The following is a 16,326-nucleotide window of genomic DNA, read 5'->3' as shown; positions in this document are numbered from 1 at the left end:
TGTTGGTATTTTTACAACAGTGGCAGAGAATTCTAGTGCTCCCAGTATCTATGGTCTTCCTTTCTTCCTCGCACACATCTAGAGCATCAACCCCATTTTCCACCCCTCTTTATAACTAGACCAGTTCTGGACAATAGAAAGTAAGTTACTATGGTCAATGTTGTGTCCAGTTTCAATGCTTAAGAAAGGGTACATGCACCTTCTCCCCCTTTCCCATGTGCCTGCTGCAACCATAAGTGGATGAGGCACCGGAAGATGGCCAGCTTCCAGTGGAAAGAGCCCAGGTCCCTCAATTCTCGCTGGGCTGTGATATGAGCAAGAAATACATCTTCACTATCTTTATCCACTGACACTTTCAGTTTATCTGTTAATATTACAGAAACTAATTCTTGTGTAACATTTACCGTGCTGCTTTTGCAATGAGCTATCAATCTATCATCTACTTGTCTATATTTATTTCTCTTACTGCACCACAGATAAATTCATCCACGTCCTCCTCTTTCGCCTCTCATTCTTCTTCTTCAGCATCTCCTCTGGATACTTCAAGTTGATTATGATCATTAACTTCAATTTTTATTTTATTCACATGAATAATCTACATGTTTTTAAAGTAATGATAGGTGCAGATGTGTTTTCTTTGATGACTATCCTTGGTAGTTTTTTTGTTTTTAACTTTTTACTTTATATGGGAGCATAGTTGATCAACAATGTTGTGATTATCCTTGGTACTTTTTAACAAAAGATCCACTTGCTGTTAAGAAAGAATTTTTTTTCCTCTTCATCCAAACACCTTTGTTAAGCTCTTTATCATCGTGAAAATCTAGGATTCTTGTCTCCTAAATACAGTATTTCTGGATCCCACTGAATATACATGGTAAGTCTTGATGGATATTTTACGTATTGCCTGTAAAACACTGTACATCTGGTTACTACTTCATTTATGACCAAATGACTCTTATTTTAATCTCTATCTTTTACTGTTGTGACTCGTTTTACAGGATCCATTCTGCAAGGGCCAAATCAGAAAAGAAGGACAAAAGAGTTCATGCCAGCAGCAGCAGCAGCAAGCTATGGCCTTGGCCTCAAACCAGCCTACCAACTGGTTTTGTACATAAACTTTCACTGAACACGTTCATGAACGTACTGTCTATGGCTGCTCGTGCACCTCTGTGGCAGAGGTGAGGAGCTACAACAGAGATCCTATGGTCCACAAAGCCTAAAATGTATTATCTGGCCCTTTACAGACGAAGTCTGCTGACCTCTGCTTTAGACTATTCTTGAGAACAATAACAACATTGTGTTCATCGTTGCAGCCTAGCACATTCTACACAATGAAGTTATCCCATAATCATCAGTCAAGTTGAAAAGTATAATTCAATTTCTGATCATCACTGCAGAGGCAGTGCCTTACATGCTACTAGGGGGGTGGATACATGCAAGCTCCCAGGAGGGGACATATTGTACATAATCACACTATTATGTGTCTCTTCAAAGGAGCCCGAGGCACATGGATTCAGTGGAACAGGATACAGAATTAAAACATCTGGTTTGGAGCATGGGTGAAAGGCCTGAGAAGACCTCAGTGGGTGATCCCGGGCCGACTTGGGGCCACAAGTGCCTGGGGTAAGGGCTGGAGCTCTCATGAGCTAAAAGCAGGAACAGAGCACCAAAGGGAGGTGAGAACAACGGAAGGGGAGGAAAGAACAAACCAGAGGTAAACTGCACTTCGGCTATTACTTGGCCCAGGGTGAGATTTGCCAGAAAGAGTCTTCAGAAGAGGTAGTGTGTGTGCACTTCATTACCATTCAAATGCCTAATCGGATTTTATAGTGAACCCCTGGGAGACAACCTCCATCATTATTCCCGTCCTGGAGTCCCACACTCATTCCGCTGCAGGCACTGCGAGCAATTCTCCAACACAAATGTGAATTTTCTGGTGTTATAATTTCTACAAATGTTAGTTCTAAGAATGCCTTTTCTCTCTAACAGCTTGACAGGATTATGTGTATATATATATAAAATAACAGTAGAACAGTGGGTGGTACGTACTATTATTACAAAAATAGATGGAACACAGCATATCAACATTGGACTTTTAAATATACAAAGGAAAGGAGGAAGGGAAGAAAAAAAGAAGTGAATGTTTTGGCTGTAACAGTTCCTCTCCTCACTAGACATTACATTTTGTCAAGTCAATCTTGTTTTTCTAAAGGAGCTCCTTAGAAACATGGGTGGTGGCAAGTCAACATCACTCATGTTTCATGAGTCTCAGTGGCCTATGACCACCTCATGTGCATCTGAAACTCAGGAACTCTCAATGGTTCTCAAATCTGAAAATGTTATTAATACTACAAAGAAGTGATGAGCACAATATTCTTCTACAGCATCCTCTTTCAGTCAATGAGCTATAAAAAGTAACAGCATTCCATCTACTGGCCTATTACAGTTAAAATTTAACAAGTCTATGCTTTGATATGGAGAAGGCAATGGCACCCCACTCCAGTACTCTTGCCTGGAAAATCCCATGGACGGAGGAGCCTGGTAGGCTGCAGCCCATGGGGTTGCTAAGGGTCGGACACGACTGAGTGACTTCACTTTCACTTGGATTTTCTGTGCTTTTTTAAGAAATAATGTCCAATGGAATTTTAAAAGAACTGGATTTTTGATGTTACCTTGAAAAGTTGAGGTAGGAGGAGGAAGTATAGCAGGTACCTGGTGGACCATGGATCCATGTCTCAGGAGGAAGAGAATAGACAGAACCTTCCAGTGGTTCTGTGCCTAAAGGACTCTCATTATTCAGGGAAATACAAACTCAGAACATTCTACTGAAGTTCCAAAGTATTACTGCATCTTATTTTCAGCATGTGTTTTGAATGGATTTTATTATTTAAAATATTTTTTTTTCTGGGTGTATCCTTACACTTTAACTAGTTTTATAGTTTCATTATGTTTGCCTTTGCCAGCCTTCCTAGAGATATTATCCCATTTCCTTGAGTATCTCAATGTCCTCTAAAAATATACCACGTAATTATCACTTCAACATTGATATTTTATAAGCACTGAAAATGAAACAAGATAGGAGGGAATGTGTCCAAAGTTCCTTTGAACATCACTGGTGCAACAAGGAATAAAACCCTGAATTTGGATTGTTACTACACCACGTGATGCTTGAGAATTAAATGCCAGTCAAGTTATATAAGGGCTGAAAACATTCTTGATCATTATTTGGACATGGTCAAGAGAAGGCACTTCTGGCGTGAGGGGAACCTGCTGTTCCTTACCTAGATTCTTCCTGCCTTTGTGACAGAAGGACTCAGAAGGAGATCCTGCTTTGTCAAGAAAATATTTAATTGTATTAAGATGGGAAAAGACATACTGAGTGTTTCTTGATTTGACAGAAAGTCAAGTCAGTTTCTCATAAGAGATGTGGGTCCAATCCCTGGGTTGGGAAGATCCCCTGGAGGAGGGCATGGCAACCAACCCTGGTATTCTTGCCTGAAGAGCCCCATGGACAGGGGAGGCTGGCAGGCTACAGTCCATAGAGTCACAAAGAGTCAGACACAATTGAAGCAACTTAGCACACATACACACGAGAAATATTAAATCTTCTCTTTATTGCCTTTCTCTTAATATTCTGTCATGAATATCTATTGCTTTTGTAGTACCAAAAAAATTAAAGTTACTAAACTGAAAGGAGAAGCAGGGAAATAAATTTCTTGGTGGCCTAAAGCATAATTTTTGAAAACAGAAAGAGGAAAATCTAAGGCTTTTACATGTAAAACTCCACTAGAAATGTGACATGTACAAGATAATCCTGGTCATGGCTCATGGCATTTACCACTCAAAAATAAGCAGAAATCTGCAAATTGTGCTATGATTACTCCATGGTTTAATATCAGTCCGTATATATTGTGAGTTGAATTGTTATTTACACTTGGTAACTTCCAATATATTAAAGATTCTTAAACAAAAATAATGGTTTGTCATTTTGTTTCTGCAGACATGGTTTGTTTTATACATAACCCTCCATGTTTGGGGCAGCGAGCACAGAAACTGTTACTTAAGCTGGAGGCAATGCCAGGAATCTGCTTCACAACTTGTGAATCAGCTCCCCCACCCATCTCTCAGTGCTCACGACTCAGAGTAACGAAGTCTGCACTTGGTCTAATTAATTCCCCTTTGTTCTTCTTATTTTTTTTTTAAATAAACACTCTCGTGTTTTCTCACACCACTTGCAGTAGATAATTTTCAGTAGAGAACCTTACCTTTCTGTTTGTCTTGTGGACTGTACATGCCAAATGGATGCAATGTACTATTATCATTTCTCCTGGAGGTGGATACAGCATTTTGACAGTTCTCAAAGCAGGGCTTAGAAAATGCCCCACATTCTGCAGGCTCCTAAGGAATGAAGACAAGAATTACATTCACTTTTGTAACATGTCCCAACTTTGTCAATGAAAGCAAAGTCAAAGAATGATCAACTTTCAAATAATTTTTCAAGATTCTCTGGCATGGAAATCCTGGACAGTGGAAAATCAAAATGTTCCTATCAGTTAAAACATCTTTGAGTAGGAAATAAAAACTACTGACATTGTGGTGTTAAGGCTTAGGAGTGCTGATAGCCAGTATGAAAGGGGATTAACTTTATGATTCTTTCCCGCCACTTACAACTGTCTTCTTTCACATTTTCTTCCATCTGGGAGTGCAGCTTGTGGTAATGTCAACATAAGAATACAGTTCATGCCAAGGGTGTTTCTCTGCCAACCAGATGGTTCTCCTCTCTCTCTCTTCCCCGCTTGGCAACTAAGTGCATATGCTTTAGGACAAGTCAGAACCCAGACAGGTTTACCACTGAAAAGCCACGGGAGAGCCCCACTGCAGACACTAGGCTTCTCGGCCAGGAACTATAACAAACTTCTGCGACAATGCCAGACAGTGGTTCTCCTGAGAGTTTTCTCTTTTACCATATTTCCCCCCGTCTATTTTGACCGTCTGTAAACAAATTCAGTTTCCTTAAAACTGCTGTCTTCATAATCATGCCCCCATATGGCATGTGCTCCAGCTGCCCCCGAGGCATTAGAAGGGGCTGACTGCAAGGAGTTCTAGCTGCTATTCAAGAGGAACAAGGCACAGAGAACTGGGTTTTGCTCGAGTTCATATAACATGTCATTCTAATAGATTCACAGAAGGAAACTGAAAGCCATCTCAGGACCATTCCCTTGACCACTGGTGAGAAGAACATGCCCCTAAACAGAAACATAAAATTGATCTTCCAAAGCTCTTTCCTTCTGAAAAAGAGCATTTGACCCAAACAATGCATTGATTTATACTCCTCTCTTATAGTTACAATAGCTCGGTATCCTGCTAGTTAAAATAGTCATAGCATTCAACACATACATTCTTCATAATTAAGATGTTTTCAGCTGCTGTAGGCCCTTTGCTTTTTGTCAAGGTTTATAACACTTTTTCCACACCCCAGGGGTGCCCTTTGCCACTGTACCACTCACTAGTCAACCAACCCTGGTGCAAGCTACTCCTAAATTTAAGCTAGAGCCCTGGCAGGTAGGTGAGGTAGGATCTACCTTATATTGGCAAGGGCTTTAACAACAAGAACAACAACAACAAATTTTTTTTGCTGCTTTCCTGGCTCTTTGATAAATGACACAATCAATATCCCAACAACTGATCAGTAACCAGCCTAATTAAAGTATTCAGCCTGTAAAATAGAGCTGTCGAGGAGCCTTCCATTAGTGTCCCAGCCAATAAAAAATATAATGGATTTTTAAACATATTCTGCTTCTACCAAGCTGAGTTTACAACTCAGGGGAGGGAAATGTTTGAGGGAAGGAAAAAGAAAAAAACAGGTCATAACCCATTTTTTAATACCAAGTCTCTAGGCTCAAATAGAATTACAATTGAACCTCAAGCTCATCCTTTGAAAAACATGTTTCTGTTTAAAACAATTTTGATTCAATCAAGGGCTCATTATGTATTCTTCACAAGGTTCTCATCAAAACTGTTTACGTATCTTGTACATCTGGGTAATGTGGGAAAATACCATAAAGACTATATATTTTGACTTTTCTTAAGTAGCATCTTCTTTTTTTTTTTTTTTCTTTTTTAAAATATCAACATCATGTTCAAGTAACCGTTTTGGTGTTCTTTCCAAACCTAATTGATTTCCCTGAATGTATGAGCAGTGCCGAGGCCTTTTTCTAGGTTGCTGATTCTTTTTTATCATACCTGAGGGTGATTGCGGCTCCAGAGGACAATCTTCCAAACCCATGAGCACACAGCATATGCTCTGACACAGTAAAACAGATTTGGGAGATCAAATAGCCACAGCTTTTTTTTTTAATTTAGTAAAGATTAGCTGTACATTAGGCGGCTGTCGCTATATGAAAAAAAGAGTAAGACTCTTTAATCTTCATGGGTACCACAGAGATTCTCACTAGCTGAGAGAGCCAAGTGCCTGCTCATCCCCCATGGAAAGCATGTAAATATTAGGAAACCAAAAATGAATCTTGTTTAAATGTCCTCATAAAAATTGTTTTTTGTCCCATTTCTTATTCCTAATTGATTTCCTAGTGAACCATATCAACAGGACACTTCTGAAGATGGGCATCAAACCGAAGGCTTAGCACTTGCTCCTGAGGGAATAATTGTCAGCCCAGCCCAGAGCATGAGAATTGCAATGAAAATACCTGTGGTAAAGGAGAACGCAAATAATAAAATGTCAACTTGTTGAGTCAAAACAACGAGCATTTATCCACTAGGCATTCATATATGGGAGAGAAAAACAGGAAACTAGGGAAGATGAAAAGTGGGGAGCGAACTCTTTTAGCAGTGTTCATTTCTCTTTTTCTTTTTTTCATTTGCTATCTTTTACTTCTGCACAGATATGGAAATCTTGAGGAGTGTATTTTCTTTTGGTTGAGAAGTCTTTGCTCCAAGACATCTTAAGGGAGATTTAAAACACAGATGCATGGAAGGGGTGGGGCCCACAGACCATACTCCATACGTGCCTCCAACAGTTGGGTTCCATGGAGGTCTCGGGCTCCAGAGTAAGAATGAAATTCAACTAAAAAGGAGCTGATTCTCTCATAGTAGGAAGCAAGAGATAAGGGTATTATGACTGTGTACATAAGTAAAATCTATTAAATATTCATGGAAACCTCTATGTCACTTAAGCAGACACAAATGTTGAAAATGAGTTGGCTCATTATATATAGTCTTCAGTAATTGCCAATTTACATTTATTTAACATTTACAAGGTTATGTATAGAAGAGTAAAAAGGTACAGTTCCTTCTTTCCAATAGCCGATAATGTAACAAAGTAAGATACAGCCTGGAGAAGGAAATGGCGACCCACTCCAGTATTCTGGCCTGGAAAATCCTAGGGACGGCAGAGCCTGGCGGGCTGCCGTCTATGGGGTCGCAAAGAGCTGGACATGACTGAGTGACTAACATAGAAGATACAGCTAAGTTTACTTCAGTTTATCCTCTCAGATGAAGTAGGCCTTATATGAAACTATTATTCATTTATTACACAATGTATAATAACTGTCTACTGAAAGTGAAAGTGTCAGTCATTCACTCATGTTCAGCTATTTGTGACTCCATGGACTGCAGCCTGGCAGGCTCCTCTGTCCATGGAATTCTCCAGGGAAGAATATTGGAGTGGGTTGCTGTTTCCTTTCCAAAGGGATCTTCCTGATCCAGGGATCGAACCTGGGCCTCCTGCATTGCAGGCAGATTTTTTTACCATCTGAGTCACCAGGGAAGCCCAGCTTTCTACTGCTACTACTACTAAGTTGCTTCAGTCGTGTCCAACTCTGTGTGACCCCATAGATGGCAGCCCACCAGGCCCCTCCATCCATGGGATTGTCCAGGCAAGAGCACCTAGGTGCTAGTAAATGAAGATATATGAAAGGATAAGATAGACAAGAATATCGCTATCTACAAGTCCTGAGCATTCAACTATGTATGTCTTTACATAGCCAGGAAATGACCCAGCTCAATCTTTTAACCACTATGAGTCCAAACTTTTAACCACTATGAGTCCCAACTACCTTCTATTCTTAATCTGAAAATCTTTTACAATTTTTAAGTTGAATTTATTATTAAAACTGTTTTAATAGGATTCTATTTTAACTTCTTGTATTAATATATCACACAAACATTATTTGTCTTTAGAGAATATATATGTGATTTTCTGATGTTTTTCTCAACTCTTAACTATTATCAACTTGTTTATCTTTTCTTAAAATAATTTGTAAGAGAATTTAATAACTATTACTTATATATTAGCAAAAATAATGTTTTAGGAATACTTTATGATAAATATAATTGATATAATATATAATTGTAAAATATAATATTATATAAATATAACTGTATGTAAGTGAAATACTTAGCAATATCAGCATTCAATAATACTTTGTTTATGCTTCATGTATACATAAAAATATTTCTTACATTAAAAACTCCATAAATAAATAATAAACAGATTTAAATAAATACATTTCAAAAATATTTAATTAAAGTATATGTAATAATATGAAACAAGAAGTTTGTTTTATAGATCAAACTTTAAATTAGTTAAGTTGCAAATCTGTATTTGTTGTTGTTTAGTGGCTAAGTTGTATCTGACTATTTTGAGACCCCATGGACTGTAGCCCACCAGGCTTCCCTGTTCATGGAACTTTCCTGGCAAGAATACTGGAGTGGGTTGCCATGTTCTCCATGGGATCTTCCCAACCCAAGGACTGAACCCATGGCTCCTGCACTGGCAGGCAGATTCTTACCACTGAGCCACAAGGGAAGCCCCAGATTTGTATTACCCAAGCACACACTGTAGGGAAGAATATAGAGAGCTAATTGCATTATAATGATCTTCACAGTAAGCATTACAGACATCTTATTAGGAAACCTAATAAGGTATGGACAATGCTAGCACATCATCCAAAAAGTATATAAGCATGTTATAAGCTTTACTGATCCTAATATGAATAAAGTGTAATTCATAACGTCCAGAGCTCTAGGAATTTCTGGGGAAGAATTAGAAATTATGGACCTGTTATACTGGATAAATGACTTAATTTATATGTACATTTTTATACCTTCTAGTTATACCTAAAATATATAACCATCTGTTTGCCACATAATCCCATCAGAGCACCTCTAGGTGCATATTTTTCTAATTTCGGAAACCAGTATGAGCTTAGCTACCATACTAGTGACGGAAGTGTGAGTTTCCTGGTGGCCATTTGGGCAGTTTGCACAGGGAAATAACAATTTGCATCACCTCCATTGGTCTCTCTGGCCTCCTCAGAATCACCAACTGGATCATCCCTCGGATGTTTCCTTCCATGGACATGGATCGTCTAAGTGTTTCCATAGCTTCGTGGTTGGACTTTCCCAGAAGAGATTCCCCATTAACTGCAATCAGCTGGTCGTTCATCCGCAGACGGCCATCCTAGGGTGGAGGTAAGAAAAACAGTATTAAGCAGAGAAAAGCATGGTGATGACATGTGACTGTCAGGCAAAAGTTCAAGTTTAAAATAAAGAAAAAAATTCAGCTATTAGGGATGATTTATTTTCCACAGCAGAAAAAGGTTCTGGATTTTATCAAATAGTCACAAATATTAATAATGAATTGTGTGAAAGTGACCTTTAGAAATCTTAGAGTCCGGAACTACAATAACTTAGACATTTGTATAATATCTCTTACCTAAACCTTTGGCAAGTGTGCTAGGCTAACCTGATTTTGCCATTAGCTCTGGAAGCTACCACGTTGCTGACTCAAGGAAAGAGGGTTTAGAAGCAAAAGACAGTGGCCATACTGCTTGCATTTTCAGGCACAGAGAGACACCACGCTTAAATGTTGCATGCTTGGCAACAGTAATGGATCTCATAGCTAGCTCTATTGAATAGTGCTGTGAAAAGAAAATTCTCATGTTATTTTCTCTAATGCAACAAAAAGTTGCTAGTCTGCAAAAGAATGCAGAAGTGTGTAATGCAGGTCCAATCTGGTACTATGTTTTCTAGAGGAAAGTCTTGACAAAGGGGACTGTCAAGCCTTTTGTGAGGAGTCTCTGGCTAATAAGCACTTCCACCCAACACCTTCAGGAAGAAACAACACATATCGCAGAGAACTGGGAACTTTGGCACGTGGATAAGTGGCTCAGATTCTAGTCTAAATCACCTCTCAGCTCAGTTCAGTCGCTCAGTCGTGTCCGACTCTTTGCGACCCCGTGAATCGCAGCATGCCAGGCCTCCCTGTCCATCACCAACTCCCGGAGTTCACTCAAACTCACGTCCATCGAGTCGGTGATGCCATGCTGCCATCTCATCCTCTGTAGTCCCCTCTTCCTCCTGCCCCCAATCCCTCCCAGCATCAGAGTCTTTTCCAATGAGTCAACTCTTCACATGAGGTGGCCAAAGTACTGGAGTTTCAGCTTTAGCATCATTCCTTCCAAAGAACACCCAGGGCTGACCTCCTTTAGAATGGACTGGTTGGATCTCCTTGCGGTCCAAATCACCTCTAGGCACTAGTCATCTTCAGCTAGAAATGTCCCTGGAGTCGATGGTGGTAGCTGAACAAACTGGGACACCATCTCTACCTACAAAATAACTTCTGGGGATCACAGTACACACTTCTCCCTCAACAGACAATCTGGGAGAAAATATGCTTTAATACTGACAGTCTGATTAGGGACATGGGTTATACCTGTTTCTAGGGTAGGAAGTTCTTGCTGTGAGGCACAGATGCAATTTTAGGAATGTCATGATGCTGGTGCTGCTGCTAATACATTTAGCAGAAATAACAGTTGGTGAGCATGGTAGTTCTTCCATGAAGAAGCTAGACAGATTAATGCTTTTGCTCACATTTTACAAATAAGGAAACTGAGGCAGGAAAGTGATGTTAGGTGCCGCAGGTCACAAAAGAGAGTCAGAGATAACTGACCTAAGTTCAGTTTCCATGAACCTTGGTTCTTCTCAGTTTCTGTGCTAGGGTTTCCTTGGCTCTTCATCTCTAGACTACAGCTGTACACTCTAAAACAGGTGGAGGGGAGTATTCAACTTTTTGCAGTTAGAAGTATCTGGGACCCAAGTTCAAAGGAACAGAATGAAATGTAAAATGAAAAGAGAACTTTCCTAAGAAATGAGAAAACCAGACATATAATGAACAATAGGGCAGCCATACAGATTTGGGAGAGAAATCCTGTGGACAAGTTGATGAATTTTGACTAATACAGCAGCAGTGGTCAGAGGAAGTTCCTCTGCTGACAGCTGGGGAAAGGGGGAGAGTGATGAGAGCTGTTCTGGGGGCACGGATGCCCTCATGGGGATGCACTGCCCACGCCTCCTGTTGCAGAGGGTGTCAGCCCATGGTGGTGGAGGCCATGCCCTCTCGAATTCGACAGGGGTAAAATCAAGCTGTAAAACTTGTCTGCCCTGCCTCAACAGTGCCTAATGTCTTCTGCCTTCCTCTCGTTTTCCCACTCCACTTAATCTTTCCCATAATTTGGAGCAAATCTGGAAATGAGATTTACAGGAAAGGCCAAACACGAAAGAAATCGCTTCATTTCTGTTATCTAATGGTGAGAGAGGCACGTAAAGGATAAGATTAAGGCTACATGAAATGGGGTCAAATGGAAGCCACTTTAATGGCTGTGTACAAATGAAGTGAGACACTTTAGGAATTATGCTCTTCTATTGTGGCATTTAATGGCAGCTGGACTCCTGGGCTGGACCTTTCACAGGCAGTTGGGAGGGTCACTAAAAATGTTTTGGGGAGGACTGGAAACAGATGTGTGGTTTTTAAAGATGGGGAGGAAGCACAAAAGTTGGATCAGGATCCTAGCCCTGTGAACAGGAAATGAGGTCGAGTGCTGGACCTGTAGACACTTAGTCTTGGCAGGACACTTCATCCTCTATGACAGGAAAAAGAAAGATAAAGATTGAAACTTAATGGGCACTTGCAGAATTGAGGGAATGAAATCTGAGTGAGAGCCACCTGGTAACTTCCTGTAAACCTTCTCTGTGGAGTATGAAGCAAGGTCTGAGTGAAGAAGTACATAAGAGATAAGGAGATAGAAAAAAAAAATGTTTTTTATGTAGGATAATCTCTTACCAACAAGTATTAAGTACAGACTTCTATTTTTAGCTACATTCCGAGTCTCAAGCATACATAGCTACATTAAAGTAGACCGTGTTTGCTGTATGCAAGTCCAAACAATAAGGCAGGTCAGGTCAGCCCAGGGCAACTCTTTTTTTTTTTTTAAGACATTCACATTCATTGCAAGCATCACTGCAGAGTTGCGGGTATGATAAAAAAAATCCACATACTCTCCTTTTAAGGCTTAGCTGGCTTGTTGCTATTGGTTTTTCCTTTCCCTTTATAAGATAAATGATGGGTAAATTCATTAATGGTGGTGCCAGTAAGCACCACATTGTCCTAACATTGAGAAGATAATCTTAGAATTAAGAACTGGAAGGGTCCTTAGAGATTATCTTGTCCAAATGCTTCCATTTATAGATAAATAATGTGATGTACACAGAGGATAAGAAACCATTTACTGAATTCCTCTTCTAAAGAGAAGGTACTTCCACATAGATTCGAACTTGCTCAGCTAGTTAAGGTCAGAGCTGGATTAAATAGTCCAAGTCCTGACTTCTCAGCATTCCCTATTCACTACCCATTCTGTGTTCTAATAGATGACAATGCCTAGTCCCTCAAGGGGTCATGCTTCAAGAAAAAAAGACTTTCAAATCCAGAGAGAACCATATGACACCAGATGTCTCCTACACACACACACACACACACACACACACACAGTGTATCCATGTCTAGTCTTCATTTAAAATGAAGTCAATTTAGTTAAGAGCTCATTACTCAAACTCAGCAAAGATCACAATTGCGTATGACTGGTCTGCTCTGTGGGACTTCCCCGGTGGCTTGGTGGTAAAGAATCTGCCTGCCAATGCAGGAGATGTGGGTTCAGTTCCTGAGTTGGGAAAATCTCCTGGAGAAGGAACTGGCAATCCACTCCAGTATTCTTGCCTGGGAAATCCCATGGACAGAGGAGCCTGGCAGGCAACAGTCTATGGGGTCACGAAAGAGTTAGGCACCACTTAGAGACTAAACAACAACAATGACAATTCCACTTTGCAATAGTTTTTTTACCAAGAAAGGTAGCTTTTTATGGTTTTATTTTTTTCTTTCAGTATTATGTTTAAGTATGTACTTCAGCAGGAGAATAGTGACTCTCCTCAACTGATTTTACATGAGTGATTTCAACTATCCAGGTATGTTACCCAGTAATTCTAGGATACTTATTTTATCCTAATCTAGATCACTCTTTCATTCATTGAAGGGAAAACCAATGCCCTTTCTGCTATGGATTGAATGTGTTTTCCTCAAATTCATATGTTGAAATCCTAACCCCTAACATGAAGATATTAGGGGGCATTTGGAAGGTAATTAGCACCCTTATAAAAGAGTCCGGAGACAGATGTCTTGTCCTCTCTGCCATATAGGGTTACAGCAAGAAAAAGACAGCTGACTATTAAGCACCTCTCACCAGATGGATTCTGCAGCACCTTGATCTTGAACTTCAGACTCAAGAACTATGAGGGATAAACTGCTGCCATTTAAAAGCTACCCAATTTATGGAATTTTCTTTAAGCAGCCTGAACACAGACACTTTTCTTTCTACTTTTTTGACCATCTGACCCCTAACCAAAAGACCACAATTACATCCCTTACTTTTTGCAACCCCTGGAATCAACTCTTATCTATCCTTAAGCTAGGAGGAAGTAAAGAAAGTTCCCAAAGGGGAAGAAAAAGAGAAAAGAGAACAGAATAAAAACAGATAAAAACTTCCTCTGGGCACATTAGGACAAATAAAAACTGGTATAAGATTTAGGTCTTCTCCATGTCCTGGGGTGATTTCAAGTCTCATCAGCCCTAACCAGGTTCCAGTGTGGTCATGTGGATGCGAGAGTTGGACTGTGAAGGAAGCTGAGCACCAAAGAATTGGTGCTTTTGAACTGTGGTGTTGGAGAAGACTCTTGAGAGTCCCTTGGACTTCAAGGAGATCCAACCAGTCCATTCTAAAGATCAGCCCTGGGTGTTCTTTTGGAAGGAATGATGCTGAAGCTGAAACTCCAATACTTTGGCCACCTCATGCGAAGAGCTGACTCATGGGGAAAGACCCTGATGCTGGGAGGGATTGGGGGCAGGAGGAGAAGGGTCTGACAGAGGATGAGATGGCTGGATGGCATCACCGACTCGATGGACATGAGTTTGAACGAACTTCACGTGAGTTTGAGTTTGAGTGAACTCCAGGAGATGGTGATGGACAGGGAGGCCTAGCATGCTGCGATTCATGGGGTTGCAACGAGTTGGATGCGACTGAGCGACTGAACTGAACTGAACTAAATGCAGGGGGAGGGAGACCGGACTGGGAGACAAGATGTTTGAGTGTTATACCCCCTTTCTGTGCTGCTGCTGCTGCTGCTGCTAAGTCACTTCAGTCGCATCTGACTCTGTGCAATCCCATAGACAGCAGCCCACCAGGCTCTCCCGTCTCTGGGATTCTCCAGGCAAGAACACTGGAGTGGGTTGCCATTTCCTTCTCCAATGCATGAAAGTGAAAAGTGAAAGTGAAGTCGCTCAGTCGCGTCCGACTCTTAGCTGCTGCTGCTGCTAAGCTGCTTCAGTCACGTCCGACTTGACTCAGCTACGCTGTGCTAAATCACTTCAAGTCATGTCCGACTCATAGCGACCCTATCAACTACAGCCTCCCAGGCTCCTCTGTCCATGGGATTCTCCAGGCAAGAGTACTGGAGTGGACTGCCATTTCCTCCTCCAGGGATCTTCCCGACACGGTTTTGAACCTGTGTCTCTTATGTCTCCTGTATTAGCACGCAGGTCTTTCCCACTAGCGCCGCCTAGGAAGTCTCTATCTCTTTTTATTGAACACCTGATACAGGGCAGTCCTTGTGCAGATATCTTGCATATGTTCTCATTTCTCAAAACAAACCTGTGATACAAGCACCACACTCCACTTAGAGATATAATACTGGAGGCTCAGGGAAACTAAGTGACTGTTAAAGAATACTGTCACTGCCAGGCCTACCTGTCTGAGTCAGATACATTTCCATTGTGCTATGTTGCTTGGTCAATAGGTGTCCAATATGCTGCTGGAGATCAGTGGAGAAATAACTCCAGAAAGAAAGAAAGGATGGAGCCAAAGCAAAAACAATACCCAGCTGTGGATGTGACTGGTGATAGAAGCAAAGTATGAGATGGCTGGATGGCATCACTGACTCGATGGACCTGAGTCTGAGTGAACTCTGGGAGTTGGTGATGGACAGGGAGGCCTGGCATGCTGCAATTCATGGGGTTGCAAAGAGTCGGACATGACTGAGCGACTGAAATGAACTGAACTGAACTGATGTTGCTTCTAGAGATGATTAAAGGTACTACAGTGATTGGGAAAGCCTGATAGCTTCCCTGGTGGCTCAAAGGCTAAAGCATCTGCCTGCAATGCTGGAGACCCAGGTTTGATCTCTGGGTCAGGAAGAGCCCCTGGAGGAGGAAATGGCAACCCACTCCAGTACTCTTGCCTGGAAAATGCCATGGACGGAGGAGCCTGGTGCAGGTTACAGTCCATGGGTTGCAAACAGTCGGATACGACTGAGCGACTTGACTTTCACTACAGTGATTAATGAATATAACTATTTAATGAGTTACTCCTTTGTGCAGTTCTTTTGCTAAACCCTTTGTCTGTATGCACTAGACAATTTAATACTTATAACTATCCTGTACACTGGGGACTATAGGTCCCTTTTAGAAAAGAAGAAACCAAGGATCAGGAGAGTTCAGTGCATTGTTACAAGTCACATGACCAGAAGCAAATTTGAACTAGGTCTGGGTTACTCTGAAGTCCATATTTTCAACCACTTTGCTAGTGATTCTTGACCTTTCTGGGCTCTTCTTAGACTCCTTTGAGAATCCCATAAAAGCAAAGGATTGTCAACTCTCAAAAATAAATATTTACATGATGGTTCCTCCACAGCTGTACATTTGGACCAGACAATTCTTCATAATAGAGAGCACTTATGCACTTTTAGGATGTTGCATGTGCCCTCTGAAGCACATCCGTGATTTCTGGTGGGCCAGTGGCCTTGTAGTTTAGTTCATGCTCTGCCCCTGCTATGATTAGCAGTGACAGTGCAAGCCTTAACCACCTCTTGGGGCCAATATTTTGTAGGTTCCTTTACCTCGAAAGTTCTAATGAACACAGAGGGAAG

The 16,326-nt window shown here is 41.0% G+C and overlaps 1 protein-coding gene across 6 annotated transcripts in view; it reads right to left on the bottom strand.

Annotated features, from left to right (window-relative positions):
* The window catches only part of PARD3B (par-3 family cell polarity regulator beta), a 1,199,064-nt gene that overhangs the window by 501,661 nt on the left and 681,077 nt on the right, over positions 1-16,326 (bottom strand). For all 6 annotated transcript variants that reach the window (XM_060410277.1, XM_060410276.1, XM_004004847.6 and 3 more), the window contains 2 exons: positions 9,308-9,478; positions 4,266-4,398 (listed from right to left, as the gene is read on the bottom strand). In XM_060410277.1, the coding sequence (XP_060266260.1) occupies positions 4,266-4,398; positions 9,308-9,478 (304 nt within the window). The remainder of the gene's footprint in view (positions 1-4,265; positions 4,399-9,307; positions 9,479-16,326) is intronic.

This window comes from Ovis aries, chromosome 2 (genome assembly GCF_016772045.2).
Source record: "Ovis aries strain OAR_USU_Benz2616 breed Rambouillet chromosome 2, ARS-UI_Ramb_v3.0, whole genome shotgun sequence".
NCBI lineage: Eukaryota > Metazoa > Chordata > Mammalia > Artiodactyla > Bovidae > Ovis > Ovis aries.
This window is presented reverse-complemented; position numbering and strand designations above follow the sequence as displayed.